The 16807-nt window shown below is 35.9% G+C and overlaps 1 protein-coding gene across 1 annotated transcript in view; it reads left to right on the top strand.

Moving 5' to 3' along the window:
• Positions 1 to 16567, top strand: part of LOC588358 (homeobox protein Hox-A7) — a 29201-nt gene extending 12634 nt beyond the window's left edge. Inside the window, exons 2-3 of the mRNA XM_788048.4 lie at positions 1846 to 2630; positions 14485 to 16567. Of these exons, the coding sequence (XP_793141.3) occupies positions 2039 to 2630; positions 14485 to 14819 (927 nt within the window). The 5' untranslated portion in view covers positions 1846 to 2038 and the 3' untranslated portion in view covers positions 14820 to 16567. The remainder of the gene's footprint in view (positions 1 to 1845; positions 2631 to 14484) is intronic.
• Positions 16568 to 16807: the final 240 nt, after the last annotated feature.

Below are 16807 nucleotides of genomic sequence, written 5' to 3'. Positions count from 1 at the left end.
AGGTGAAAATAATTTGTGAGCGTTATTGTATTATGCCAGTGTGGAAGAACATGAGATAGAAAATGTTCACTGAAAAGCATGGCTCTTCAAATGCCTTAAATTATAAATATTTCTTGCAAAATCATAAATATCGGGACGGATTTTTATGCCACATGTTCGTGTCGTCCCATGTACATATTTCTGTGTATAGTGCTTGTAACTTTACCAAGACTGGGCCAAATTTCTTATCATTTTGATGATTCCAGTACCTTGCAGTATACACCAATACATAATAATGCTAGATGATCAACCCTTTCTGATCGATTCCACAACGTTTCTTTCACAATGCAATAGCACGACCAGAACTCAACTCTATATCTTTAAAATACAAATGCTGTATTCATTCCGAATGTAAAAAATACAATTATGATACTGTTCCATTGCTCTAACGAGCATGCCCTTGTAAATGCTATTGGGGTTAACAGTACGAGTGGTTAGGACACGAGAGTACATTGTGTTAAATAATCAAATCAGTATCATAAATCAATTGATTCAAGGTTTTCCAACATTGATATTGATCAACCTTTTAAATCTGAGCTTACATTTGGCTGTAGCACTCGTTAAATGTATGCTTTAAAGTGACTCGGAAACATTGTTAAAAGTCGATGAAAAAACTGCCTAATTTTTGTATGAAATGTTACTTATTACATTCCTTCTACTGTACTAACCCTCTTACATGCTAAAATCCTGAGAAAAAAAATCTCAAACCACAAAGATGTGTATGGTTTCTTTGAAGGCGTCACTGTGCAACACCTTCTAACAGTAAAATCTCCCAACCATTTTTGAATTTTCTCAACCGTTTTTCCATGAAAATAAGACATGAGACAGGCTTTAAAAAATCTGTCAACATTTAAATGTCTGGCATGGTATAAAGAGCCAATTCATTGCTTCGTTACGATTTACATTCACCTAAAATGTAGTTGGGAGAATTAAGGAATCGGTTAGATCAGTTTTTCCCCAATTTGTATCATTAATTATGGGTTGTTTTTACTCGAACGTTCAGATTATCTTTAACTGTACATCTAGCATTGAAGTTACTACCTTAGAACCATTTGCTCGAATATTAACATTGTTACAAAGTCCCTTTAATGCTTTCTCTTTCTTTTGACATATTTTCAAGACCTATTAATTCCTGAATTACTCGGCATGATGAGCAATGAGAATGATTATGAATGATTAATGTTGAACGAAAATGAAATCATCTTGTATATCTTGGACTGAGTGAAGTACAACTAGAAATGTATTTCTTTTAACAAAACATTAACTTACTAGTCCTATGCAGACCTTTTGTAGAGATTGGTATATTAATACGGTAATTTATCAAATATCTTGTTTAAAATACGTTCGTACATGTTTGAATTATCATTCTCTCTGGAGTGTTTTGAAATATCATTATTTCATTACGACTTGAAATCCATGGTTTAACTTATCATCCTCCCCAAAGGATTATCATTTGTTTGTAGAATATAAATGACTATAGTTTGATATAATATTCATAGTGTATTGCATTCGATATCAGGCGTAAATTGGTTAAGGTCTCTGGATGAAGGTGTAGATTGATTTCGCAGGGAAGGTCCATGCGAATTGGAAAGTGATACAACGACTTTCCGTACACAAATAACCATGAGAGGGTCTAAGACAAAAATCAAAACAAAAATCAATCATTTAATTTCTTGCTGTCATATTTCAAGACCCAAATCTTATTTTCCGGTAATTATAAGTCTTGATGGAGTCCTGGGTGGAGTGAACTATGGATTTATAATTTACCATTGTTTGTTAACAATTGCATAATTAATCACTTCACAGGTTGAGTGCGGATGATCACGGCCTGTGATTGGTCGATTGACTGCTTTACATCTCGCTCAAGGTGTCTTCGTGGACTGACTACGAGGAGACTGACAGAGGGTCGGAGGAGATAGAGGTAGTAAATCCAGCCGACTCTGCCCGACCAGGAAGCCCATAAAATCCGGTCTAACGAGCCCACAAATCAATCGCTTAAATGAGCTCAATGTTTTTGAACTCACTATTCACCAAATACCAACCGGGTGAAGCGTGGTTTCCTAGTGGCTTCGATCCCGCGGCGAGCGTTGCCAGCAGAAACTGTAAGACGGGACCCGGAGACCCCGCCGTGGCGGCGGGTGCCTCCTCCGTGGGGTGGAGAGGGATGCACGCGGGTACCGCGGCTGGACATTACCCCTCTTTTGATTTCACGAACTCCAATTACTACACCTCTGTCGCCAACACCCCCTTCAGCACATCATATGGGTACCAGGCTTGCGGTTTTGCCTCCACTTGCCCGCAGGTCCAAGTCCAGGGTGGGGGCTACACGGACCAGTATACCACCTACCCGCATCATAATGGGTACACCACGCCCAATGTTGCGGCTTACCCTACAACATGGAGTCCCTCCCAAAAAGACACTGGGTTTGTGAGTCCGGTGAGCGGGGCCTTTATCGGGCCTGGGCCGGACATCGCCCTACAGAGCCATCACGAAGGAAAGGTTCTCGACGGCCATCTCGATTCCAAAGGCGATGATGGGGATAGTGAACCGGTCTATAAAGGTCCCGTCTACAACTGGATGAAAATACCAGGTGAGCCAAAGAAGAAAAATAATGATTTGATATTATTTCCATAGTAGGCCCTAATTCGAATATTTTTTTCGTCTGGCTAATTCAATTTCTGAGAAAATTATCGCTATTAACTTACATCAAAATGACAGTATAGTTGGGTAACATACGCGTCAATGTTCTCTACAAATACTAGTTCATTTCAAATTTATGCTTTGCTTAAAAGTATATGAATGGCAATAGAAAAAGACATTGTTTACATTCAGTTATATATACTGTCATAAAGAAGTAACATCGAGTGTATGGTCTTCCTAAACCAGACATCACCTATTCAACTTAATATTTAAAAGAAATCGTTAGATATTAACTAAATCGATTCACTTTATCTTCTTTGAATTGAATAAGTGTCATTACCAGCAAGCTAAGTATATGTGAAGTGATATGATACTTGAGAAGATATAATCATGATAATGTGCATGCAAATGCAATACATGTAGCTATTTTTATTTTCATCACAATTCTCACCACTCGTTTTATCATCATCGTCGTCGTCATCATCATCATCATTATCGTCATCATCATCATCATCATCATCATCATCGTCGTCTTCATTATTATCAACGGTCCCCCTACAAGATGCATGACACTTTGTGTAAGGGAAGCCGCATATGATTTCAAAATGACATACATATTTGCGGTTGACAGAAAAAGCAAGTAAATACAAATCACCAACCAGTCATTAGGCGCGCTATAGCCATCATAACGAAGTTCCTATCATTTTTTTTTTAAATTTGCATGTTTTATTCAATCAAAACTAATATCAAAATATTTACACGTCAAAGTTCCTATCATATCTTGATAATTATTTAGTTATGTACAATGACTCCGCTTCTAAGCTATATATTCAAATTGGAAAACCAATTGTCAAACCATTGTCCAACTATTCCTAACTTTGTCTAGAAAAGTATTAACTGTCATCGTTCTCGAGAAGAAGAAAAAAAAAATCATCATCATCAACCGTCACTTAATGCATGTGTATAACATCTGCCACTGTGATCATGGTGATATTACTTAACACGTAATTATGTTTAAAATTTTGATAGGGCTACGTGATACATGGAACGGAAACCTCTATAATCAATTGTAACCATGGTAACGTTTCATGATAAAAGATCAATGGAGAAATAAATTTACATGTCACGTTATTATCATTGTCATCAGAAATGATATATCGGTCCAAATATTATACAGCGCAACATAGGCTTGTTTCTACGGGGAGAGAAGTGAATAAAATAAAGATGATAATTGATAAATGGTGTACTCTCTATATCCTACCGACGTGATGGCGGTCGGAAGTGTATGTTAAACATTTGCTCATCAATAATGTATTTATATCCTGGTAAAATAATAATGTGTCGCCTCTGCACCAAAGATTCATAGACTGCTCACTAGTAATGGATAAAGTAGTGTATCACCAAGAGTACAAGTACAGCACGTGTAAATGTGGGGCATTACAGAGGTAACATAGGATAGGTAACAGATGGTTTGCATAGTAGGCAGGGTAAGGGTAGTGAGTTAAGGAAGTAGCAGAGACAGCCGTTTAGGAGGTTCGGTGTAAAAAAAAAATGTCAGAGGTAAAAAAAATGTAGGAGGTAGAATGTCAGAGGTAAAATGTCAGAGGTAAAAATTGTCGAGAGGTAGAATGCCAGAGGTAAAAATGTCAGAGGTAAACAAATGTTAGAGGTAAAAAATGTCAGAGGCAAAAATGTCAGGGGTAAAAAGTTAGAGGTCCCTTTTCTTACGTCTGACATTTTTGTAACCTGGCATCGCTTAGGAATAGTAGCAGTATCAGTCAGTAGTAGTAGTAGTAGTATGAGAAGAAGTAGTAGTAGCAGCAGGAGTACTGTTAGCCACAATCACAGTAGTAATGGTAGTAGCAGTAGTAGTAGTAGAGTAGTAGCCTAGTAGTAGCATAAGAAGTAGTAGTACCAGTAGCAGCAGCAGTAGCAGTAAAATTAGCAGTAGTAACAGTAATATTATTTTTACATGTTTTATAATTAAAAGATCTCTCAAACATTTTGTTCTGGATAATGTATACAGGTACGAAACTGAGTGTGGGCGTTGTTATTAATCAGTATCTCCGGCGGGCTATTAAGCAAATCTCCTGTTCAAACTAAATAATGCAACACTTGGTACGAAAAGAACAAAAATTACCAACACTAGACGTCTTACTTAACCATCTTCAGGTTATGTCAACCTAAGTGGGAAATATTTGTTTCACACATTTTTCTCAACGTGTTATTGCTGGGCACAGCAACAAAAAACCCTGCTATTTACTGAGCTTTCCTCGAAATGGAGTTGTTTTCTAACGTATGATTTCGAAAGAATGATATGAATGCAGGCTTTCTTCCCAAAGTTGGGCCTTTAACCAAAAACTAAGTTCAAAAGATCGGATTTCAAACATCTGGTGTAACAACGCCATGTAGGTTAAATCAGAACAGTTATTATACCCTTCATGGTATCATACCTCCTCATCTGATTATTTTACAACAAACAGCTGCTTGCAATAAATATTGTAGGAAAAGTATCAGCTGTGCCTGGTTTATGCAAAAAGATGGGGGAAATCAAAGTAAAGGTGCAACGATCACCATGATATAATAATAATAATAAATTACATTTATATAGCGCTTAATACAAAGTATCATAAGGAGAGAAGGAAAATATTACAAAGTCCTACAAAAGCAAATATTCTTTTTGCATTATATGATATCACTGGATATGATGTTTTTTCCGTGTTCTTTGTTGCAGCTGCAAATTTGCTTGCAAATTCTTGACTTTGAAGCATGGTGGTTATTTTCAGTAGCCGATATTCAAGTTTTTTTTCGCCTCCTCATTTAATGCACAATGCATGTTTGCTATATTACTGACATTTTGCATATTGAATGTTTCCCTTTTTCATTTGTTGTTTAGATTATCAAAGAAAGAAAAAACAATTTAAAATAGTCGTTTACTCCATGGTGAAGCATAAATTAATGGGGCATGGTGTTGCAATGCGCTCGTCGGACATAATTATTATGAATGGGAAGTGGTTAGCCAGTTTCTATTTAATATCACTTCATTTTATTAAGTCATTTTGTAAATATCATAGGCACTTCAAACATCCTGGAAAATTGATGTTGTTACTGAAAATGTTCTTTACTACCTTTAAAGTATTTAGTTACATTTTGATTAGCATTCTGATTCACCCACGCGTTGTCGGTGGTATTGGTAACCAAATCTCTAATTGAATTTTGATCCAATCTGACTCGAACCCTACTAAAGCGGTTCGTTACGTAACAACCAAGCCTGGATATCAATTTTTTAATTAATTCAAATTAATGATAATATGATGAGAGGTTAGAGATAAAGTTGAGTTATGCTAAAACATTGAGAGAAACTTTCTTGTAAGCATTTGGTTAATGTCCTGTGTTTTACATACAATTTAATTTATATTTTATACTGTGACGTTTGCAATATTCAAAAAGATAAGACATTGAATCAACCTTGCTGAAATACGTGTTCACTACACGCAGAAATTATAAGCGGGACTGCGCTAATGTGTGAAATAAGATTTGGTCCAAACTTTTCAGCTTTATATCATCATACAATTTTGAATGTGAGGGCGTTTGAACATGATGATAAACACCCCTTTTCAGAGGACAGTTCTTGTTGATATATTCTTCCGAAGTTATATTAAAAAACAAAGTAGAAGGCTCACAAATTATCTTTAATCTTCATGAGAACACGATTTTCTCTTTAATACGACTCTACACTAGCCGCGTTGGTTACCCTTGGATGGGCTGGGCATGGACAATCGTCCTTAGCGGTAAGCTCATTCGACCGGTGTATCTTTCGGTCCCCTGGGAGTTGTCCGGTGTGTAAGGGACGCCGCAGATGATTCCAAAATGTGCGATCAATGGTCGAGGAAACGGGGTGTAATGATAAGTATTACGTGCAGCATAGCACCCAGGATGGTAATATGATGTTATGATATCATGCGAGCAATTATTAAAGGGAAACAGTTTATATTTTGTTAAGGCAATGAGGAGAACATTAAGTTCGGAACTTACAAAGAGAGACGGAGCAAACAGAAGGCAGGAGCTGAGACGAATAGATGGGTAAGGGTTATACAACAGATGATGAGTGATAGGCGGGAGAGGGGGCGGATAGACAAATAGATTGGTAGATGGGGGACGGAGATAGAAAAAAACAGAGTCAGGAAAGACAAAGAAGGATGTAAAATATAACGAACATAACGGGATCGGACGATGTTTCTTTGAATTCCAAGTAGGCATCTTACTTTGCAACTTCAGTCGAGCAAAACAAAAATATCTTCCATATGACAATCATCGAACGGGGGTATTCCTAACGCGAGGGCAATTATTAATCCGACTAACTTTGCGCGAGTTTTTATGCCCATCTTTAATTATTAGGTTTTGCTCCATCACGATTATCTCTTACTACAAACTTAACCAACAACAAAATCCAGGTTTGACCTTTTGCCCCATCATAATTATATCAACATGTATTTATCCTCATCTTAAGCACATATTTTTAATCCTGTTTAAGGCCGAAAATTGATTCGTCGTTTCTTGTCCCCCATCCATTTTCTTTATTAAGTGTTTGTTTGTATATTTGTTTCCTAATACATGAAAAGATGAGGTGAAATCCACTGTAGATGACGTGCAAGTCCCAAAAAATATCTACTTTAAATTAGCGTCAGCAGCGCAGCGCATGGATAAAATAAGAGTTATTACTACTATGATAGAGAGAAGACAAATTATATCAAATTTCCTAGTCCATGTTTGTGTGTCTGAAAATTTAAAATAATTATCAAACATTTTTAGAACCATTCTAACTTTCTAAAACCATGACGAGATATTTTTAATCATTTTTATTTGGCCTCTATCTCTACTTTCACATGTTGCAAAGGGAGTCACACACAGGTGTCCTCTTTATACTACATTACTCATTGACAACATATTTCAAAAGAGGAGATTCTATTTATCTAGTTGACATGCTTTTCTTGCTTGTGTGCATGATGATGATCTGTAACTCTTCTCCTCGATGCGGCGGTTGCTGATCGGCTAATTGGCGGGTTGTTCTCCCGGTCGGCCCTCCACCACCAAGTCGACGTGTCTGCGCCTCGATTGGTATGACTGAACATGACAAACATTGGGACAAGTTGAGAAGATACAGGGCTTATTTTGAGAGTGGAATGCAGCTTATGCAGTTCTCGCCTCTCTTCCCTGTTGATTTTTGTGCAAGGTTTCATGTCCTTGACAAGTCAAGAAACAGGTTTTGCAGGGCAAATAGTTTCATCTCTGTTTAAAGTGACTCGGTAACATTGCCTCAGATTCTGAAACAAAATCTCCGATTTAGCTCATGTTGTAATCATAATTATAAATCTTTAGGTCAGTCAAGAACTCCCTGACTTTTACAAGCCGATCGCCTGTCTGATTATCATGATATTCATGATTGGAATTCGATAATTCAAAAACTTTTATAACACTACAGTCTATTGATTAGAGACTACACACACGTACGCGACACGTGCATTTGTATCGCTCAACAGTATATAGATATACTAATTTACCAAATATATCAATTAGTAGGCGGTTTCCCGTCAAAATTTTTATTGTCATGTAATATTCAAAACATATTCTTTCACATGATTGGTAATAAGAGCTTCCATTTCATTTTTTGAAATTGGGGCGTTTCCAATACTGGTCTTTACCTTTAACAATGTTAAATCTGAAATACATGACCCTACGTGTCTGTGATGGTGTAATTTTGAAGCCCTAAAAAAAAATGATCAAGAAGTGCCTCAAAAAAGTAAAAATCTTTGAGTGACCGGTTTTACCATACTCGTTTTCCCCAATAGACTGTAGTGTTATGAATTCAAAATTTGTAATTCCAATCATAAATATCTTGATAATCAGACAGGCGGTCGGCTTGTAAAAGTAATGGGGTCCCTGACTGACCTAAAGGTTTATAATTATCATTGCAGCATGGGCTAAATCCAGAATTTTATTTCAGAATCTGTATAGTACTATACATTTTTATGATAAAACATATTGACATGGATAACATAATGATCATGCTGGGTCGAAACTCCTCTTTGTCAACATTATTACGCCGGCTTTTTTAGCGCTGCTTCTTTATGGATGTTTAAGCATGGTAAAGAGTTAAGTTTAACCAGGAAGTAGTGGACTTCAACTTTATCGAGTGTGGCAAATCAAATGCAGATGTAGATCGATGTCTTGCCAATTATTGTTGATGTGGCTTGCAGGGACTCGAACCTTGTGATCCACGATCCCATGGCATAATGTGCTAGACCACAACGCCCCTATATCACCGGGTGTTGATGCCAGTAAGTCAAATGAATGATCCAAGAACACCAAAATAATAACAATTATGATAACTTTTATTCAAAAGGAAAACGGGTGGGTTGCTCTATCATGTTTATTTAAACACTTTACTTGTAATAGTGATGTTAAGGCATTAAATGCCTCATTTCATACGACACGTTCAAACGCGCTAGTATTCACTTTCAATGCTAATGCATGTAGTTCTCAAATTAAACGACATTTAACTTGTAAATATTTTAATTTAAAAAAATATATTTTATGCTTCTTGAAAAATAAAATGTGTTAAAAAAGCATAGGTACTACGTTAACCGTGTATCTAAACTTTACGAACAATTACATTTGCACAAAAGGAGATTGTTATTAAAAGGAGACATGTGACGTTAATTATGACAATGGGGAGGGGAGGGGGAATAGTATTTGTTTTGTACAAGAAAATTAGAGTATAGGCCTCTATTTGGAAATAAAAATATGTTGTCTCTTCATTCTTCCACCCTACTCGTCAAATCTTTTTTTTTTAAATTTCCATGATTCAAAGCAAATCGATTAACTACCTCAGAAATAAGTACGGTTTATTCGCTCCAATACCACCTGTATAAAACCACGCAAAAATGTGAATATTCAAAAGCTCAATTTGCATATTCATAACAGTCGGTTAAGAAGTAGACTGTACAGATTCAGGTACGTGTACCACCCTGAGATGATTATCTTCTGATAAATGGGCTGCAAGACAGTGATGGTGATGGAGTATCAATCCCAAAACAGTTTTAGCAATCGGCCTTGAATTAGATCAACAAATACATTTTCGATATAGTTTCCGTTGGCTTTGCGATTTCAAATACTGTTACTAACTTTTCGAAGGGTGTTTTGGGGTCAACGCAGCTCTTTGATAATAGCGGTGCTCAGTGCCATATCTTAAACAATAGCGTGCCTTTGGATCATAACAAAACGATTCTAAACCATTACATAGTTTATATAATTTTGGGTGACATGATTAATCCTCCCTGCACACTGTATTTGCAATAAGTGGAGGTACGAAAAATGATACAATGCCGAGATAGTCTGGGAATACATTTAAATTCTAGGGCTTTTCATTGACTTCTCTTATGAAAGTGCTCTCTTTATACATCAACATTAATAAATGAATATTACACTTATACAAGTCATCAGAGTATAAGGAGTAAGGCGGTCACTCTTAAATGTAAATACGCTTTTGCATGGTTGTCAGTCAGATCATACAAATAAATGACAGTAGTTAAGCACACCTTACTGACAGTTTTCAGAATACATGCTTAAAGTATGGACCTACTGCTTAAAGTTGATAATTCACATCGTTTGTTGTCGTTTGTTGTCAATGGTTGTTAACGATGTTCTATGACTTTCCTCTAGTATAAGTTTAGAGTTTTAGATTTGCCATGAGTTCTTGGATGAATGATACAGTACAGCTATTAGTACAAGATCATATTTTTGTCTTTATAGATAAGATAACTATTATTTAGTAATTAGTAGAGTAGAATTTAATGTAAACCTCATACACAATTTTATATCTGTTTCTTCTGTTATACTACGAAGATCTGGGGTCTCATCTGATATGGTGTATAGTAAATTTAATATTGAAAGGCACACTTTAATATCTCCCACGTGTATTTGAATTGGCCATGTGTGTCTTTCTCATAAGCGAACTTCTTAATGACGGCAGACTCAACTATAAACAAACGAAACGAGAAGGGTTTCAATGTGCTCAAACGCATTTAATCTACATTTATTTTAATGCTTGTATCATTTTTATCTTAGTAACCGATTTCAGGTTGTCCTATGTAGTCAAATGTTATAAGAAAACGAAGATAAGATGTAGTGGTGTTCCCCAAGAATCAGTATTAGGCCCAGCTCTATTTTTTGGTCTGTATAAATCAACTGCCATCAGTAACTGATTATTTCATTTTGTTGCTGTTTGCTGATGATTCCAACCTATCTCATACTTTTTTTTAGCTTGCCAGGGCGAAATTAGTGTAAACAAAGTGAATAACAACATACAGGAAATACAAAAGTGGTACATTGCTTATAAACTTACAATTAATTAAATGAAAATCAATTTCATGTTAATCAGTATATAGTTGGAGGGCGGAAATATGTATGAATTTCAGATTCTTTCATATCGTTTCATATTCTTTCATATTATTTCATATTTCAGTTGTATATTGTAAGATATTGTTAAAATTTCTTATTATTGTGAAGCATCATTTTTTTCTCCAATTATTTCGTTTCCTGAACTTCCGTTTGCTCGGACCAAAATAATTTGTTTAGCTATAAAGGGTTTGGCTCGACTAGCACAGATGCTTTTATCTGGCCCTTTTTACCTACATAAGTTTACTTCGTATGTCTCGTTGAAGAGACTACAAGAGATCCCGCCTTCGCGCATCCTACATAATTATTTAGCAATGTATTTATTATGTATTACATGCCAACATATCGACTAAGACAAATTACAGTTACTCATATTTCGATATTGTATTTGTGGATAATAGTGGGAAATTGATAACGGATGGCGGCAAGAGCAATGGTATGAACAATTGAAAAGGAGATAAGGAACGAGAAATGATTGGTGATAGAGAGAGATATAATGTCTTTTCATTTTCTCTAATTAAACATGCCTCGTAGTCGTAAAGGTATTTAAGACGTAGCAGTGATTTAATGTCATATAATAGTATATAGTACAGGGATCAGAACAATCTATGAAAAATTTGACCAACTTGGTTTCAATTGGTCGCTACGTAGCATATAAATATTATTCTGTTTCGTTGCTAATACAATACTCTACTAAACACACACACACAAAACAAGAGTTAAGTATTTTATCAAATGTGGGCGACATTATTTCTAACTGGACTCCAAATATAATTGGAGTCTTGAAAACGCCCAATCTGTATGTTGTTGGCTCATTAGGCAAACCAAGCAATATGAGTTTTCTGGACATTGCGGATAGCAAAAATTCTCTCTTAACTTTACACAATGATATTTGCATATTAACGTAGTATTCTAGTGGTTTGGTATAGCTGAAAAGGTCGTAGAGCAGCAAACTTTCAACATTATTTTTTATTTGAAATGCTTCAAAATAAAAGTTATCTTAATCACTTTGGTGGTATTATAGTATCGGCAATGAGGACATAATAACGTTTCTTTCTTTCTCTCTTTATAATCTTTGGTTGAAAGTTTTTAAGCCATCTTTAAGTTCAGATATAAACGATACGATACTAGTGTTGATACGCAAGCAAGCGCAGACGACAGTTGTCCTCGCTCTTGTCACAGTTCATCCCCTGACCTCTGACCTCGCGAGTGGACAACACAGTCAGGTTCAAAATCGGAGGAGGAGGATCGTGGAAAGCGGGTTTATGACTCGAATCGTCAACGGCCTAATTACTCCATGTTTGAGAGATTGATGGGTATTACTTCCAAACGGATTTATGACATTTTCCCGAATGTACAGGAACAGAATTTGACAGAAGATAATACTACTGGCTGAAGATCTTTCGAATTGGACAATGACAATACAAATGCACCATCTTCACCATATGCCTTGGTTTGATGTCCTTTTAGAGGTCTCTCCGTATGTTTCCAATTTCTCAAGTAGCAATAGTGTTTTGCCTTGAATTTTGCAAGCTTCTGTAACTTTGTTTTAAAGGGCGGGTGACCACAAGACTAGTTGTAAGCACGAGGAGGTAAAATAATGTAACGGTATTTGAACCTAAAGTTGGACATAGGAAGGATGGGTAGGAAACATTGACAACAAACGAATGGAAAAACAACTGTATAATAGTGGCGTCTAAAAAGAGAATTTGCGTCGTTATCTACGCATGATGGAAGGGGGACATACTTTAACTCATGGCTCTCTATCCCATACAAGCTTGGTCTTTTGTTGTTTCACTCAGATTGGGAAATGGGGGGGGGGGGGGCTGGAGTTCACAATGTGTATGGACGAAGTCTTGAGATTTTTTTTTCTCTCTCTGAAACGAATGAAACGTTCGTTCTCATTGTTTGTAGGCTTTCAGAGCCTCCTCGAAAGAAAAGAAAAATGTCCCAGCATGTCCAGCGTGTCTGCATTATCATACTGTATGGTAGTCTCCAAGGCCCTGACTTATAATAATAATAATAATAATAATAAAGTAGCATCGTGTCTTGCGTGCATTAACCAAACTTCTCTAAACCTTATTATGAAACAGGTTATTGAAAATATATTATTTTAAGTTATAAAAATAACACCCTATGATATTTCTATTATTGTTACTTCATATCTACCCTTGATATGGATGATTTAATGTTTATTTTATCATTTAATTGATTTCCAGTGCTAAAAACACACGATCGCAGATACTTTCGAAAAATTACCAAATCAATTTTAACATAGCCTCGTTCTAGTAGGTCCATGTCCTAACATACTGAAATGAGCTATCTTGAAATGAAGTATTACAATGGGTATTGAAAGTGCGTTTGAATTGTTTTCTCGAAAGTCTTTGCGATCGCTTTAATATCATGAAATCTGCTATAAATATTTGTTGTAATGGCTAACAGGCAACCCGTATGTTGTTAACAATACACACTGATACAGGGAACTGTAAGTGATATTGAAAGGAAAACCTTTTATGCCCTGAGAACACTGCCCCGATTTGTTTGGAAATGAGAATAATCTATTTTATTTTGTAGACTGATGTATAGAAACCGCAATTTGACGTATTTAATCCCACTAATCCCTGGACGTAAGCTAATTATAAACATCACAAGATCATGCATTCGAACCTACATTTATACAACGACGGTGTAAACTAAAAGTATCTTAATTGAAATAGGTACACGTTATGTGTAATGACAAATAAAGACTAAAATGATATCATCATATTTCCTGAACACTTCCGGTTCCGTTTCTTGTCACTGAAGAAGATTGGTTGAATTTCCCACGACCTTTCATCCCCTATCATGAAAAAGCTTGGTTTCACGCAATCTATGGTCATGACGTGAATTTAAATTAAGACTATAATTAAGCAAACAAAACATTTGTTTTGGTATATGATACTGCATGCCCCTATCCATGAAACTACTTCCTCACCAAAAAAAAGAGGATATTAATGGGCAGATAGAAAGAAAAACAAAACTAGCAATAACTATACATTCAAACACAAAATCACACAAAACAAAACATTTTAACTAAAAGCATATAAAATGTTGCAAAAATAGACAATTATCGTTCGAATTCTGTCAGCCATGAGGATAATCATGTATCTTACTCAAGTGATTATGACTAAATATATATGAGATCGTGATCGCGAAAGCTTTACGCAAGCGTGCCAAGTAGGGTCAGTCGTCTGCGTATATGTCGACGTGTCTGGCTCAATCTATTTAAATCCAACTATTTTCAAGAGTGAACATTTGATATATTTCTGTGTGATTCATTCTGTTTGTTTTTTCTTTCTTTCTTCTAGGTACCCACATCATCGGTACGGATCGCAAACGCGGTCGCCAGACCTACACCCGAGCTCAGACGCTGGAGCTGGAGAAGGAGTTCCACTACAATCGCTACCTGACGCGTAAGCGACGCATCGAGATCGCCCAGGCCGTGTGCCTCTCCGAGAGACAGATCAAAATCTGGTTCCAGAATCGACGGATGAAGTGGAAGAAGGAACGAGTACGGGACGGTGCCGGCGATGAGGAGGACGACGATGCAAAGGAAGGCGAGGGCGATGACGCCAAAAGCTGCAGCATAAAGGAGGATGAGGACAATGAGGTGGACTCGGATAAGGACCAGGGAAGTCATTAACGTCATCGTCATCGTCGTCGTCACCGTTAGTGCGATCTTTTTTCCTCTTCATGAACACTTTCTTCACCATGTGTATTTTTCTTGTTTATGGGAATCATACTCACTTTTACCGTCAGCGTCGATCTGCAACGATATTGCCCTTGAAAAGTCGTAACTAAAAGATGTCTCCGAATCTGAAGGGAACGTCGGGTAATTCTTTTTATGTTACGCTCTTTTCGTAATTTAGCATTATGATGTATTTATGATAATGAAATTAGATAATATTATTCAAGAAATGTTCTCATACCAGTAGCGATTTGGGATTTGACGTTATTCTACCAATTGCATAATGCATAGGTGTTTTGTAATTTTCTCTTTTGCTTACTAACTTACTATTCAAAATAGTTTGGTTGTTATTTTGGAATGCATCCAAAGTAAATATGTATTTGAGTTTCCAAAGGCAGACAATTATCAAGGAGAACAATAACAGAGGAGGTCTTTCATGATATCACATTTAGAATGAAGGTGTATCATTTTACACTGTTTTCCTCCAATATTTATAAATGCATTCTCTTTTTGCCAATCGAAGCACGAAGAAAAGACAAATGGAAACAAGAACATGTTTTCATCTTTATCTGTCCTTAACGCTGCATTTTTTAATACATTCTAAAATTTCCAATTCTAAACTCTTAACGACACGTTAGGTGTCACCTTTCATTCTTGATATTTATTTCTACTTTTATCAATATTTGATCTTGTTAGTAGAGAAAGGTATGGTGCATGTTCTTACTTTCAAATATATATCTTTTTTAGATAACTAATGGAGATTAAATAAATGAACATGTATGCATTCTTCTCCGCTATATGGCGAACACAATTTAATATCATAGTGATTCACAAATGAAATGTCTGTATTCCAAAATTTCCTTTCTTAAGAAAATCATGAAGCAGTCTAATTGAATATTACGCATATACCCAACATCCTTGAGTAATATATGATTATTAACTGGTTTCGTATCATATTTTCTTTCTACGATAAGAATTTTAAAACGATTTGCATACAGGTCGACATTTTCCTAAGACAAAGCGGTGCCTAAAGCCTCTTTGAACTGTCAAATTCAGTTAGAAGAATATTGAACACAGTGATCAAAAAGTATGAATTGTTCATTTATATATCTGAGAATGAAAAAGAAATATACCTCCAAAGTGAGACAATATCAGTGTATATTATTCAAATAAGAAAAAGGAGTTATTTCTTAACCATGTTAAAGCAGCACTCCAGTAATTAGATGAGTGATATGGGTGCTCTGTCATCTGTTCTGGCGGGGTTTGGGTTAGGGTTACAATTGGGGTTGAAGAAGGATTGGGTTTAGGTATTATGTTCAGTCAATGAGCACGGAGCAAAACATGGCAAATATAGTCCAAAACTTCTTGTAACATTTTAAACGGTATTCCAATATGTCCAACTTGATTTTCAAAAGCTAGAGTGCACCAAAAAAACTTGACTAATATGATGGCATAACTATAGCATTCAAAGATATAATACAGTTTTCATATTTTGTCAATTTCCAGGACCCTTCTTTGTCGTTTTTTGTCGGTAATTTCGAGATCAGTGAACATCTCATCTGTAAATAACATAACATGTCGTTCACCTAAAGATCTAGAACTGGTTAAATCTTTTCAAAATGTTATTGTAAAACATTTGAAGGGACATATTCCTTGTATTATACTCGTGTTGTAAATAAAGTACGGGATATGCGTTGTTTAAATCTGTTTCTTGGTAGGCACTGATTTTATTATAACATTTACTTGCGTTAGATTTTGAAGAAGGATGGATAGACGGATAAACGAATCGGTCGGTTTTGTTAATTAATCATACACAACAAATATTAATTCATGTCTACATCTTCTGCTTGGTTGTTAGATGATTAATTATTCCCCCCTCAATATTCATTATTCATTATTGATTCCATTCCATGCATATATCATACATAAAAAACATCTTGAAT

Source organism: Strongylocentrotus purpuratus, unplaced genomic scaffold (assembly GCF_000002235.5).
Source record: "Strongylocentrotus purpuratus isolate Spur 01 unplaced genomic scaffold, Spur_5.0 spur5_scaffold_6, whole genome shotgun sequence".
NCBI classification, from domain to species: Eukaryota; Metazoa; Echinodermata; class Echinoidea; order Camarodonta; family Strongylocentrotidae; genus Strongylocentrotus; species Strongylocentrotus purpuratus.
Note: the sequence above shows the minus strand (reverse complement) of the source record. Positions and strands in the feature narration are given on the sequence as shown.